At 43.6% G+C, this 15,686-nt stretch overlaps 1 protein-coding gene across 1 annotated transcript in view; it reads right to left on the reverse strand.

Annotated features, from left to right (window-relative positions):
* lrrc9 (leucine rich repeat containing 9) overlaps window positions 1-15,686 on the reverse strand; it is a 121,693-nt gene that overhangs the window by 30,408 nt on the left and 75,599 nt on the right. The window contains exon 23 of the mRNA XM_063061826.1: window positions 2,746-2,868. Coding sequence (XP_062917896.1) covers window positions 2,746-2,868 — 123 coding nt within the window. The remainder of the gene's footprint in view (window positions 1-2,745; window positions 2,869-15,686) is intronic.

The raw sequence follows: 15,686 nt of genomic DNA on the forward strand, positions 1-15,686 counted from the left end.
CTCAAAGGTGCATCCCAAACCAAAATGTCAAGATTTTTCAAGAGAGCGATATCCTGTATCAAGCATAGGGTTGTTCTGATTGCCTATCTTAATGAAGTTACATGGTAGAAAATGTACCAGTATAGAAGGTGTAGCCTTTGCTGAATTTCTCAGTTTTATTATTGCTGTTGTGGTTCCTAAGGTTATCATAGCTGGGGGTGGTAGTGGGGATAAGCTCCCAGTACCTATAAAGTGCTCCAAACAGCATGCAACTATAGCAGCCTCTGACAACCAAGTCCAACTCTTGGTCTTCACATGTTCCTTAGCTACTAGGCCCAGCGGAACTCTTTCTACTGATAAGAGAAGGGGCAAAAGCAGACCACTGGCACCTCAAAACCAGTTGCTTTGGGCAGGTGGGCCTTGTCAGCCTTGGAAAAGGAAAGCTCTGATTTTAAACCCCCACTGCGGCCATACCCACCCATGGGAAAGGCTTCAGGAGTAAACCCTGAGAAAGAAAGCCAGAGCTGGAGTCCTTAAGACTGTTTGATGTTGTCTACAACTACACTCTGGCAACCTCTGTGACGACACTGGTGCTAAGCTATATCGGTGCTTGCCCTTCCCTTGGACTACATCAGTGATGTGGAGAGGGGGAATCTGCTGCATGGGCACAGCCGGTTCTTCAAATCCTCCCCCCCAGGCTTGTGCCCTGCAGAGGATCAACGGCTACCTACCTACATTATTGTTGTAAGAAATTTGTGGTTAGCTATGAATGAAGATCATTGTTTTAAATCATGAGTTATTTCTGAAAATGATTTTCAGAATGTATTTTCTTTCATTTGTATGGAAAAGTCAATGACTACTTTTCTATGCAGCATCTTTTAGGACTAGCACAGTTTTCATCACCTCAAATTGCAAATGCAAATTTTGCTTGCTCTATGCACTGCTTCAGGCCCATGACATCTGGGAAGTTGGCCAAAAAGTGAGTTGGTACACTATTGGTCTCCTTTGATACTTAACATGATTCCCACAATCTGCACCATTTCAAGCCATTAGCTGCACCCAGACAGACCATCTTAACCAAATGGTATCGGGGAAGCTTGTACCACAATTTTGGCATCCATTTTACTCGACCATGTGAACAATGAAAATAAATTTATAGTCTGTATGTCTCAGCCTTTTTAATATAATAATTTGAAAAGTCGTTATTGTTTGTTGTATTTGCAAATTCTAAAAAAAATCCTACAGAGGGCACTACACTGACATAGATATAGGATAACTCTAGTTCCTGCCTGACTTGCTGTGTTCCTCCAGCATTTTGTGTATGTTGCAGGTTAACCAGCAAAGTTGGCAACAGGCTTACAAAATGACAATGAAAAGCACAAGCTACTCCTTTGGCAAGAACATGAAACCTTGGTGGGTATTTCTAAATAATATAAAACAAAACTTCAAGTGTAATTTATTGTTTTTCTTTTAATAAGTAATTTCTAATAAATAGTAAATGCTAGCTTTTATAAGAGAGCAAATTGTTCTTCTTGTGTCTGCCTGTGGAGTGTTGTGCCTAAGAGATTTCCTACATCCCTCCTCCAGTTCCAAGACCTGTGCTTCTATTCATCAAGGCCTCCGGCGAATTAAAGGAAATACTTAATGACTTGTGGCTAAAAGGATCAGGGGGTATCGAGAGAAGGCAGGTACAGGGTTGTGAGTTGGATGATCAGTCATGATCACACTGAATGGCAGTGCAGGCTCGAAGGGCCGAATGGCCTACTCCTGCACCTATTTTCTATGTTTCTATGATCTCATACATTCAGTTGACTTGATCACAGTTTTCTTCCAGGTGGTTTGAGATTATGCATTTTGGCCTCAATTAGGTCAAGAATTGGACCAACCAGAAACACCTTTCCCATTATTGAGTAATCAAACAATTTTAATAACTCATTGAACTAGTATGAAAAAGAGAAGTTTCTTTTGAAACACTAATGCTATTTAAAAATGTTTTTGCATCACAAATTCTTTATTGAATACATTGATTCTATTGCCACAATGCCATGGATATTGTTGTGTATTTAATATGTCAGAAATATTCCAGTTATGTTATAAATATATTGTTTGATTAAGCATTCTTTTAGTTTACATAATGCATTGCAAGTTTATATGTAAAAGCACATGAAGGCCATATATCATATGTACAGGCCTTGTTTAAAGTAAAAATGGAGTTAAACTCGGATTCCCAGCTCCATATTTCTTTTTCAATTACTTTTAGGGTTTGGAGTTACAAAACATCACAGATATTCTTTAACTTCCAACTCCATGGAATGGGTTGCTGGCAGCGGTGGTGGAGGCGGAAACGATAGGGTCTTTTAAGAGACTCCTGGATGGATACATGGAGCTTAGAAAAATAAGGGCTATGGGTAAGACTAGGTAGTTCTAAGGTAAGGACATGTTCGGCACATCTTTGTGGGCCGAAGAGCCTGTATTGCGCTGAAGGTTTTCTATGTTTCTATGATTCCTATGAAGTGTTTACACTTCAAGTTTTGACAATTATCAACAGGGCAGATAACCAGAAGAACACAACAGCCGCAATGGCCCCAGCCCTTGAAACTGGATAATTTGATGGAAATTGATAAACAAATCTAGACTATTCTGCAGGGCTGAACAATGCTGTAAGCTAAAGGCCAGCTGAGAAATTTTAAAAAATGTAATATAATATTTTAATTTGCACTACAATGAAAAGAAAATATTTCTGACAGTAATTGGACAAAGACTCACCACTACTTTTCCATCAAGGGCCTTCATTGCAGGCAGGTGATAGATGACAAAAAGACGATAATGCTCCTGCTTAGTGACCAAGGGGTTTCCGTAAAAGTCTAAAATCACAAGGTTCTCCATTCCCTAAAAACATAAATAAAAGAAAAAGTATATTCCATAATTTTAAAGAAGTGGTCTTCAACAATTACATAATATCATTCTTTTATGGAATGCAGTACAAGAAACAATAGACAAAACTAAAGCAATAATTCCTCTTTAATATGGGTAAATTATAGAAGCCCAGAAAGAGGCTATTCAGACAAGTTTTTATGCTAACCTTTGGCAAAGTCCCATCCCGAAAGTTCCATGCTACTGCTCTTTCCTCACAATCTCCTTTTGTATTAAGGATTTTTCAACTTGGTTCAACATTCAGAAACCCTTATCTTAACAAGACTGTATGAGTATCTTTATTAAAATGATTAATTTTGCGCTTTTACATTAGAAGTCCCCATAACTCCTGCTTCATAGTTTTTAGAGTAACTGAGCTCTGTGTGGATCTTCAGGCTCTTGTACCTCCTCCTTCACAGGCAATAGTGTTCATGGGCTCATGGATTATTCACAAATCTGAAGGTGAAGGCATTCCTAGGTCATTGAAGTTGTTTCTTTAGGCTCCTGTAACTCTTTCCTGATAGAAGCAGCAAAAAGAGGGTGTCGTAGGAGCGGGCAACGGAGTAGTGGGAGACAGAGCAGGAAGGCTTTGGCTCGAGAGGCTTCGGCAAGCAGAGGCTGAGGACGAGCTTGCTCCCAGTGAGGTAAGGCCGGGTAAGCTCCTTTAATTAATCTAATTAACTTAGTAGTAGGTAATGGAGGCAGCAGTTAGGGTAGTCGAGTGCTCCGTTTGCAGTATGTGGGAAGTCAGGGCGAGCACGATTTCCCTGATGGCTACACCTGTTAAAGGTGCATCCAGCTGCAGCTCCTGACAAACCGAGTTAGGGAACTGGAGCTGGAGCTGGATGAACTTCGGATCATTCGTGAGGCAGAGGCAGAAATAGACAGGAGTTTCAGGGAGATAGTCACCCCTAAAAGTCAGGAGGCAGGTAGCTGGGTGACTATCAGGAGAGGGAAGGGGAATAGACAGAATGAGCAGAGCACCCCTGTGGCCGTTCCCATCAACAGTAGGTATACCATTTTGGATACTGTTGGTGGGGACGACCTACCAGGGACAAGTTGCAGTGGTCACGTCTCTGGCACCAAGACTGGACCCTCAGCTCAGAAGGGAAGGAGGGAAAAGAGGAGTGCAGTCATGATACGGGATTCGATAGTTAGGGGGACAGATAAGAGGTTCTGTGGGAGAGATCGAGAATCCCGGATGGTCTGTTGCCTCCCTGGTGCCAGGGTCCGCGATATCTCGGATCCAGTTCTTGGTATTCTCAAGAGGGAGGGTGAGGAGCCAGATGTCGTGGTCCATGTAGGGACCAATGACGTGGATAGGAAGGAGGAGGAGGTCCTGCAAAGAGAGTTTAGGGAGTTAGGTGCAAAATTGAAGGACAGGACCTCCAGGGTTGCAATCTCAGGATTGCTACCTGTGCCATGTGCTAGTGAGGCTAGAAATAGGAAGATAATGCAGCTGAATACATGGCTAAAGAGTTGGTGCAGGAGGGAGGGCTTCATGTCTCTCGACAATTGGGCCCTGTTCCAGGGAAGGTGGGACCTGTTCCGACTGGACAGTTTGCACCTGAGCTGGAGGGGAACTAACATCCTTGCAGGTAGATCTGCTAATGCTGCTCCAGGGGGTTTAAGTTAGATTTGCAGGGGGAGGGGAACCAGAGTGTTAGAGCAGAGAGTGAGGTGGAGGAGGATAAAGGGCATGCGAGAACTGCAAGTATAGACAGAAATCAAAGGTTTGTACGAGATAGAAATGTTCTCAGGTGCATCTATTTCAATGCAAGGAGTATTGTAGGTAAGGCAGATGAGCTCAGGGCATGGATTAGCACGTGGGATTACGACATTGTTGCTATTACTGAGATTTGGTTGCAGGAAGGGCAGGACTGGCAGCTTAATGTTCCGGGGTTCCGTTGTTTCAGATGTGACAGAGGGGGAGGGATGAAAGGGGGATGACTGGTATTACTTGTCAGCCTGGAGGGCTCATCTACAGAGGCCATATGGGTGGAGGTGAGGAACGGAAAAGGTGCGACCACACTAATAGGGTTGTATTATAGACCGCCCAATAGTCAGAGAGAATTGGAGGAGCAAATCTGTAGAGAGATAGCAGACTGATGTAAGAAACAGAAAGTTGTAATAGTAGGGGATTTTAACTTTCCACATATTGACTGGAACACCCACACTGTGAAAGGGCTAGATGGCTTGGAGTTTGTCAAATCTATTCAGGAAAGTTTTCTAAATCAATATATAGAGGTACCAACAAGAGAGGATGCAACATTCCATCTCCTATTAGGGAACCAGACAGGTCAGGTGTCAGAAGTAGGCAAACATTTTGGGTCCAGTGACCATAATGTCATTAGTTTCAAGTTAATTATGGATAAGGATAGGTCTGGTCCCCGAGTTGAGGTTCTAAATTGGAGAAGGGCCAATTTTGTGGAACTGAGAAAGGATCTAGGAAGAGTGGATTGGGAGAAGTTGTTTTCTGGCAAGGATGTGTTCAGTAAGTGGAAGTCGAAATTTCCAAGAAATTCAAAGGCGAAGTTTTGAGAGTGCAGAGTTTGCATGCTCCTGCCAGGATTAAAGGCAAAGTTAACAGGCATAGGGAACCTTGGTTTTCAAGGGATATTGGCGATCTGGTTAAGAAAAAGAGAGAGGTGTATAGCAGGAGTAGGCAACAAGGAACAAATGAGGTACTTGAAGATTATAGAAAACGTAAGAAAATATTAAAGAAAGAAATCACGAAGGCAAAAAGAAGACATGAGGTTGCTTTGGCAGATAATGTGAAGGTAAACCCGAAGGGTTTCTACAAGTATATTAAGAGTAAAAGGTTAGTAAGGGACAAAATTGGTCCCCTAGAAGATCAGAGTGGTCATCTATGTGTGGAGCTTCAGGAGATGGGGGAGATCTTAAACAGTATTTTGTCATCAGTATTTACTCAGGAAACTGGCATAGTGTATATGGAAAGAAGGGAAACAAGCAGTAGTGTCATGGAACATATAGAGATTAAAGAGGAGGAGGTTCTTTCTGCCTTACAGCAAATAAAGGTAGATAAATCCCCTGGGCCTGATAGCATATTTCCTCGGACATTGAGAGAGACTACTGTAGAAATTGCAGTGGCCCCCAGCAGAAATATTTAAAATGTCCTTAGCCACCGGTGCGGTGCCGGAGGATTGGAGGGTGGCTCATGTTGTTCCGTTATTTAAAAAAGGATCTAAAAGTAAAGCAGGCAATTACAGATCGGTGAGCCTGACATCAGTAGTAGGTAAATTATTGGATGGTGTTCTGAAAGATCGGTTATACAAGTATTTGGACAGCCAAGGGCTGATTAAGGATAGTCAGTGTGGCTTTGTGCGTGGTAGATCGTGTTTAACAAATCTTGTAGAGTTTTTTGAGGAGATTACAAAGAAGGTAGATGAGGGAAAGGCTGTGGATGTTGTCTACATGGACTTTAGTAAGGCCTTTGACAAGGTCCCACATGGGAGGTTAGTTCAGAAGGTTCAGACACTAGGTATCCATGGAGAGGTTGTAAACTGGATTCAAAATTGGCTGTGTGGGAGAAGACAGAGAGTGGTTGTGGATGATTGTTTATCAGACTGGAGGCCTGTGACTAGTGGTGTGCCTCAAGGATCTGTGCTGGGACCATTGTTGTTTGTTGTCTATATCAATGATCTAGATGAAAATGTGGAAAATTGGATAAGCAAGTTTGCTGATGACACTAAGATTGGAGGCGTTGTGGACAGCGAGGAAGGCTTTCAAAGCTTGCAGAGGGATCTGGACCAGCTGGAAAAATGGGCTAGAAAATGGCAGATGGAATTGAATGCAGACAAGTGTGAGGTGTTGCATTTTGGAAGGACAAATCAAGGTAGGACATACACAGTAAATGGTAGGGCACTGAGGAGTGCAGAGGAACAGAGGGATCTGGGAGTTCAGATACATAATTCCCTGAAAGTGGTGTCACAGGTGGACAGGGTGGTAAAGAAGGCTTTTGGCATCCTGGCATTCATAAATCAAAGTATTGAGTATGGGAGTTGGGATGTTATGGCAAGGTTGTATAAGACATTGGTGAGGCCAAATTTGGAATATTGTGTGTAGTTGTGGTCACCTAACTATAGGAAGGATATCAGTAAGATTGAAAGAGTGCAGAGAAGATTTACTAGGATTGTTGCTGGGTCTTCAGGAGTTGAGTTACAGGGAAAGATTGAACAGGTTAGGACTTTATTCCTAATTTAGGGGGAACACTAGGGGGAACTTCTTCACTCAGAGTGTGGAACTAGCTGCCATCTGATGTGGTAAATGCGGGCTCACACTTAAGTTTTAAGAATAAATTGGATAGATACATGGATGGGAGAGGTCTGGAGGGTTATGGACAGGGTGCAGGTCAATGGGACTAGCGGAATAAAGTTTTGGCACAGACTAGAAGGGCCGAATGGCCTGTTTTCTGTGCTGTAGTGTTCTATATCTCAGATGGTGAAGACCCTTAATGATGATGCCACCTTCTTGAGGCACCACCTCTTGAAGAAGTCCCCGATGATGGGGAAGTGCCCATGGTGGAGCTGGCTGAGACTACGACTCTCAGCAGTGTCTTGCAATCTTGCACATTGGAGCCTCCATAACAAGCTGTGACGCAACCAGTTAGAATACTCTACACCATCTATCTGTTGAAATTTCTAAGAGTCTCTGGTAACACATCAAATTTCCTCAAACTGCTAATGAAGTAAAGCCGCTGGTGTGCTCTCTTCATGACAGTGTCGAATGGTTGGGCCCAGGATAGATCTCAAAGGTTCAAAGTAAATTTATTATCAAAGTACATATATGTCCCCGTATACTAACCTGAGATTCATTTTCTTGCAAACATTCACATTAGAACAAAGAAATACAAAAGAATCAATGAAAAATCATAAGACAAGAGCAGAATTAGGCCACTCGGCCCATCGGGTCTGCTCCACCATTGCATCATGTCTAATTTATTTTCCATCCCAGTCTCATTCTCCTGTCTTCTCCCCATAATCTCAAGTGCAGGCCCAGAGCTATCAAACACTCCTCGTATGTTAACTCTTTCATTCCTGAGATCATTCTTATGAACTTCCTCTGGAGCATCTCCAATGCCAGTCCATCTTTTAGATAAGGGGCCCAAAACTGCTCACAATACTCCCAAGTGCGGCCTGATCAATGCCTTAATACTGAGGCTGCCTTGCATTTGTATTTATTCCTCTTGAAATGAATGCTAACATTACATTTGCCTTCCATACCATCGACTCAGCCTGGAAGTTAACCTTTAGGGAATCCTGCATGAATAAGAATCAGAATCAGATTTAATACCACCGGCATATGTTGTGAAATTTATTAACTTTATGGCAACAGTACAATGAAATACATGATAAATAAATAGAGAAAAATTCCCAGAGTCACATTAAGTATATACATGTCTATTAAAAAGTTAAAACAAGTAGAGCAAAAAAAAACAAATTATAAAAAGTAGTGATGTAGTGTTCATCGGTTCAATGTCCATTTAGAAAAGTGATGGTGGAGGGTTAGAAGCTGTTCCTGAATTGCTAAGTGTGTGCCTTCAGGCTTCTGTACCTTCTTCCCGATGATGACAGTGTAAAGAGGAATGTCCTGGGCGATGGGACACCACCTTCCGAAGGCACTGCTCCTTGGAGATGTCTTGGATACTATGGAGGCTGATACCCATAATGGAGCTGACTAATTTTACAAGTTTCTGCAACTAATTTTGATCTTGTGCAGCAGCCCCACCCCCCTACCAGATTGTGATGCTCTTTACGGTACATTTGTAGAAGTTTTCAAGTGTTTTAGTTGACAAACTAAATTTCTGCAAACTCCTAATGAAATATAGCCACTGTCTTGCTTTCTTTATAGCTGCATCAATATGTTGCAACCAGGTTAGGTCCTCAGAGATATGGACACCCAGGAACTTCAGACTGCTCACTCTCTCCACTTCTGATCCTTCTATGAGGATTGGTTTGTGTTTTCTCGTCTTACCCTGTTTGAAGTCCACAATCAGCTCTTTGGTCTTGCTGACATTGAGTGCAAGGTTGTTGCTATGAAACCACCCAACTAACTGGTAGGTCTTAGAGCGACGGAGGATGAGAGGTGACCTGATAAAGGTGTACAAGATAATGAGAGGCATTGATCGTGTTTGGATAGTCAGAGACATTTTCCCAGGGCTGAAATGGCTAGCACGAGAGGGCACAGTTTTAGGGTGCTTGGAAGTAGGTACAGAGGAGATGTCAGGGGTAAGTTGTTGTTGTTGTTTTTTATGCAGAGAGTGGTGACTGTGTGGAATGGGCTACCGACGTCAGTGGTGGAGCTAGAAACGATAGGGTCTTTTAAGAGACTTCTGGATAGGTACATGGAGCTTAGAAAAATAGAGGGCTATGGGTAAGCCTAGGTAGTTCTAAGGTAAGGACATGTTCAGCACAGCTTTGTGGGCTGAAGGGCCTGTACTCTGCTGTAGGTTTTCTACGTTTGTAGCTTGCACCTGTATGCCTTTTCGCCACTCTCTGAAATTCTGTTTACAATGGTTGTATTATCAACAAATTTATAGATGCTGTTTGAGTTATGCCTAGCCACACAGTCATGGGTGTAGGGAGAACAGAGCCATGGGCTAAGCACATATTCCTGTGGAGCGCTAATGCTAATTGTCAGCGAGGTGCAGACATTATTTCCAATCTGTACAGATTGTGGTCTTCCGGTTGAGAAGTCGAGGTGTCCAGTTGGAGAGGGACGTGTAGAGGCCTAGGTCCTGTAGCTTTTCGATCAGGACTGCAGGAATGATGGTGTTGAATGCTGAGCTATGGTTAATAAACAGCATCCTGACATAGGTATTTGCATTGTCCAAGTGATCCAAGGCTGCGTGAAGAGCCATTGAGATCATGCCTGCTGTAAACCTACTGTGATGACAGGCAAATTGCAGTGGGTCCAGTTTCTTCCTGAGACAGGTGTTGGTTCTAGCCATGAGCAACCTCTCAAAGCATTTCATCACCATAGATGTGAGTGCTACTGGACAATAGTCATGGGGCAGTTCACGCTGCTCTCTTGGGCTCTGGTGTAATTGTTGCCCTTTTGAAGCAGGTGGGAACTTCCAACTGCAGCAGTGAAAGAGTGAAAATGTCTTTGAATACTCCCACCAAGTTGGTTGATGTAGGTTTTCAGAGCCTTACCAAGTACTCCATCAGGCCCTGCTCCTTTGAGAGTTGAGGAAGAACTTTTTCACCCAGAGAGTGGTGGATATATGGAATGCTCTGTCCCAGACGGCTGTGGAGACCAAGTCTCTGGATGCTTTCAAAAAGGAGATGGATAGAGCTCTTAAAGATAGTGGAATCAAAGGCTATGGGTATAAGGCAGGAACTGGATACTGATAGTGGATGATCAGCCATGATCACAGTGAATGGCGGTGCTGGCTCGAAGGGCCAAATGGCCTACTCCTGCACCTATTGTCTATTGTCCTTTGCGGGGGATCACCCTCTTGAAAGACAACACAACCTTAGATTAGATTAGATTATGAGGACACGCAGTCCTCTTTTATTGTCATTTAGTAATGCATGCATTAAGAAATGACACAATGTTTCTCCAGAATGATATCACAGAAACACATGACAAACCGACTTAAAAACTGACAAAAACCACATAACATATAGTTACAACAGTGCAAAGCAATACCATAATTTGATAAAGAACAGACCAATTGCACGGTATAAAGTCTCAAAGTCTCTTGAAAGTCCCATCATCTCACGCAGACGGTGAACCTCCAGCGCCGCAAGCTTGTCGATAAAGTATCCTGGAAAAATCCGACCACAGTCCGACTCTGAGTCCGTCCGAAAACTCCGAGCCTCCGACCAGCTCTCCGACACCGAGCACCGAGCACCATCTCTGCTGAGCGCTTCGACCCCGGCCCTGGCAACAGGCAAAGCCGAGGATTTGGGGCCTTCCCCTCCGGAGATTCTCGATTGCACAGTAGCAGCGGCAGCAAAGCGGGCATTTCAGAAATTTCTCCAGGTGTTCCTCCGTGCTTTTCATGGGTCTCCATCAAATCAAGATTGTGCACAGCTCTCTAGTTAATACATACAATATCATTTGGAACGGCCGTGCGCACTGCGTGGCGCCGCCATCTTCTCCTCCCTTCAAGACAGAGATCACAGGGTCATTGAATGCTGCAGGGATCCTCATAGCTATGGTTTTATTCTCCCTTTCTAGGCCAGTATAATAGGTGTTAAGCTCATCTGGCAGTGAAGCATCACTGCCATTTACGATGTTGAGTTTTACTTTGTAGGAGGTAATGGCCTGCAAAGCTTCCCAGAGTCGATGTGCATTCAATGTTGCCTCCAGCCTCTCCCAGAATTGTTTCTTGGCTCTTGAAATAGCCCTCCACAAGTCATACCTGGTTTTCTTATACAGATCTGGGCCATCAGACCTAAATGCCACAGATCTAGCCGTCAGCAGTCTACGAAACTCCTGGTTCATCCATGGCTTTTGGTTTGGGAATGCACAGTAAGTTTTCATAGGCACACACTCATCCACACAGATTTTAATGAAGTCGGTGACAACTTTGGCATACTCATCCAAGCTCGAATATGACTCTCCAGTCCACTGATTCAAAGCAGTCCTGTAGATGCTCCTGTGCCACACTGGTCCATACCTTCTTGGTCCTCACTACTGGTACAGCAGCCTTCATTCTCTGCCTATACTCAGGGAGTATAAGTACAGCCAGGTGATCACTTCCCAAAGTGCAGGCATGGAACAGAACAGCAGGCACTCTTGAACGTAGTGTAACAGTGGTCCAGTGTGTTATTTCCTCTGGTACTACAGGTGATTTGTTAATTATTATTTAGTGACTTTATCAAGCTAGCCTGGTTAAAATCCCCCAAAATGATGGCAAAGGCATCAGGATATGCTGTTTCATGGCTATTGATGACATTGCTCAGCACTTAATTGCGAGGTACTCCAGGTCTGGTGATCAATATTGGGACATCACCAACACATTAGTACACCACAGGGAGTTGATCATGAGGCATACACCTCCTCCTCTGCTTTTGAGAGACTCAACCAACCTATCTTGACGATGTATTGCGAACCCATCTATTCAGATCGTTGTGTCCAGCATGGAAGGGCTTAATCAAGATTCTGTAAAACAAAGGATGCACGCGTTCCTAACATCCCTCTGATACAACACACTAGCTCTGAGATCATCAATTTTCTTTACCAGAGACTGCATGTTTGCCAGCAAGATTGTTGGTATTCGGAGTCAAAAACCTCTTTTATTTTAAAACACACCGTCAGACCAGCACATCAACTCCTCTTTCACCGGCAGTTTCTTAAAGGGGCAACGTGCCGGCCATAGTCTGATCTAATTCTGTCAGTTTTAAGCAGCAATATTTGGTTCAGTTGGATTGGAACTTCATCACTGACTGTACACATCATAGATGCAGATATGGTTCTCAGCTGCAGCAGGCTAAAATAAGAATATTTGATGTTCTCCATCATTTTCAATGAGAGCTGTTGTTAGGGTTGTCCAAGATGTTGGCGCCCCAGAAATAGGACTCCCAAGTCCCTCCACACCTCTGATTTTTGAATTTTCTCCCCATTTATCAAAGTCCATGCCTTTATTTGTCCTGTCAAAGTGCATAGCCATGTACTTTCCTGCACTATATTCCATCTGCCATTTCCCTCACTCTGTACAAGATTTTTCTGCTGACACCTTACTTCCTTAACACTACCTGCCCCTCTGCCAACCTTGTATTGTCCATAATCTTGGCCACAAAGCTATCAATTCCTATATCCAAATGATTAACATACAAAGTGTAAAGAAGTGGTCCCAAGATCGACCCCTGTGGCACACCACTAGTTACCAGTAGCCAACCAGAAAAGGCTCCCTTTTCTCCCCCACTCTGTCCCTCCTGCCAGGCAGGCAATCTTCTATCCATGCTAGTATCTTTGCTATAATACTGTGGACTCTTAGCTTGTTAAGAAACCTGGTTAAAGGCTTTCTGAAAATCCAAATAAGCAACATCCACTGGCTCTCCTTTGTCTATCTTGCCTGTTATTTCCTCAAAGAATTCCAACAGATTTGTCAGGCAAGATTTCTCCTTTAGAAAATCATGCTGACTTTGACTTAGTTTATCATGCCCCCTGTAAAATTAGGTTAAACCCTCCCCAACATCTCTAGCAAACCTGCTCGCATGGATATTGGTCCCTCTCGGGTTCAGACGTAACCCATTGTTTTTGGACAGATATCTTCCCCAGAAGAGATCCCAATGATCCAGAAATCTGAAACCCTGCCCTCTGCACCAATTCCTCAGCCAGATCACCCTATTCTTACCTTCCCTGACATGTGGCACAGGCAGCAATCCAGACATCAGTACCCTGGAGGTCCTGTTTTTCAGCTTTCTGCCTGACTTCCTATATTTTCTCTTCAAGATCTCCTCCCTTTTCCTACCAACGTATATTGTTGGTACCAACATGTCCCACAACTTCCAGCTGTTCACCCTCTCCCTTTAGAATGCCATGGACCCAATCCTAGATACACTTGACCCTGGCACTTGGGAGAAAACATACCACCTGGGTGTCTGTCTCACGCCCACAGAAGCTGCTTTTTGCTCCTGTAATTGTGGAATCCCCTAACACCACTGCACTCCTCTTCTCTCCCCCTTACCTTCTGACCCACAGAGCTAGACTCAGTGCCAGAGGCCAGATCACTGTGGCTTCTCCCTGGTAGATCACTGCCCCCTCTCCCAAAACTATCCAAAGTGGTATACTTATTATTCAGGGGTACACCCACAGAGATACTCTGCACTGATTCCTAATTACTTTCCATCTCATGACAATCACCCAGGTACCTGCTTCCTGCAACTTAGGGGTGACTACCCCCTTGTAGCTCCTATCCATCACCTCCTCGTTCACCCACATGAGCCGAAGGTCATCCAGTTGTAGCTCCAGCTCCTTAACACGGTCCCTATAGAGCTGCAGCTTGATGCGTATTAAGCAGATGTAGTTATCAGGGAGACTGGAAATTTCCCAGTCTCACACAAGGAACATAAAACTACCTCTGGATCTATTCTCAACACACTAGCTATGTACTAACAGAAAAAAACCTTAAAAAAAAACTTTCTTATTTACTTACCTAGAACCCCCACCTGTGCTTTACTAAGCCTGTCGAGCCAAAGCCGGATCACTCTAACACTGGACCACTGCAACAATGGCAGCTCCACTTACAACTCCTTGCTTTTTAGTGGCCTATGCTGATTTCAGCCCAATTAGAGAAAGCTGAAAGCTCCTGAACTCTTTTTAAACTTAGTGCTGTGTCAACAATGAACAGCCTCTTCTGCTGATTTTAGCCTGATGAAAGAAAGCTGAAAGAGTCCAAGCTCTTTACCAACGAGCAACCTCTGGCACTGATTTCAGCCCAATGAAAGTCTAAAATCTACAGACAAAGACTGACAAACAACCAATGTGCAAATACAAAAAAATGAATAAAAATGAATAACTAAATAAACAATACTGAGAACATTAGTTGTAAAATCCTTGAAAGTGAGTCCACAGGTTGCGGAATCAGTTCAAAGCTGAGGTGAATGAAGTTATCGACGTTGGTTCAGGAGGCTGATGGCTTAAGGGTAATAACTGTTCCTGAACTGATGGTGTGGGACCCAAGGCTCCTGTACCTCTGTCCTGATGACAGCAGTGAGAAGAAAGCATGGCCTGGATGGTGTGAATCTTTGATGATGTATGGTCCTTTCCTGTGGTAATGGTCCTTGTAGATGTGTTCAATGGTGGGACGAGATTATGCTGTGATAGACTGAGCTGGATCCACTACTTTTTGTAGACTTTCCCATTTCTGGACATTGGTGTTTCCAAACCAGGCTGTGATGTATCCAGCCAGGATATTTGCCTCTTGCATCTATAAGGCTTTGACAAAGTTTTAGATGATATGCTGAATCCATGCCAACTTCTTTAAAAAAAAGAGGCACTGCTATACCTTCTTTGTAATGGCACTTATGTGCTGGACCCAAGAGAGATCCACTGAAATGATAAGCCAAGGAATTTAAAGTTACTGACCTTCCCCACTTCTGAGTCCCTAATAAAGGGTGGCTCATGGACCCCCATTTTCTTCCTCCTAGAGTCAATAATCAGCTCTTTAGTTTTGGTTAAGTTGAGTGACAGGTTGTCGTTATGGCACCATTCAACCAGATTTTCAATCTTAATCTGTATGCCGATCTGTCACCACCTTTGATTTGGCCAACAACAGTGGTGTTGTTAGCAAACTTAAATATGGCACTGGAGCTCTACTTAGCCTTACATAAGACCATAAGACCATAAGACAAAGGAGCGGAAGTCGGCCGTTCGGCCTATCGAGTCTGCTCCGCCATTTTATCATGAGCTGATCCATTCTCCCATTTAGTCCTACTCCCCCGCCTTCTCACCATAACCTTTGATGCCCTGGCTACTCAGATACCTATCAATCTCTGCCTTAAATACACACAATGACTTGGCCTCCACTGCTGCCCGTGGCACCAAATTCCATAGATTCACCACCCTCTGACTAAAAAAATTCCTTCGCATTTCTGTTCTGAATGGGCGCCCTTCAATCCTTAAGTCATGCCCTCTCGTGCTAGACTCCCCCATCATGGGAAACAACTTTGCCACATCCACCCTGTCCATGCCTTTCAACATTTGAAATGTTTCTATGAAGTCTCCCCTCATTCTTCTAAACTCCAAGGAATACAGTCCAAGAGCGGACAAACGTTCCTCATATGTTAACCCTCTCATTCCCGGAATCATTCTAGTGA

The sequence above is a fragment of the Mobula hypostoma genome, chromosome 1, assembly GCF_963921235.1.
Source record: "Mobula hypostoma chromosome 1, sMobHyp1.1, whole genome shotgun sequence".
Classification (NCBI taxonomy): domain Eukaryota; kingdom Metazoa; phylum Chordata; class Chondrichthyes; order Myliobatiformes; family Myliobatidae; genus Mobula; species Mobula hypostoma.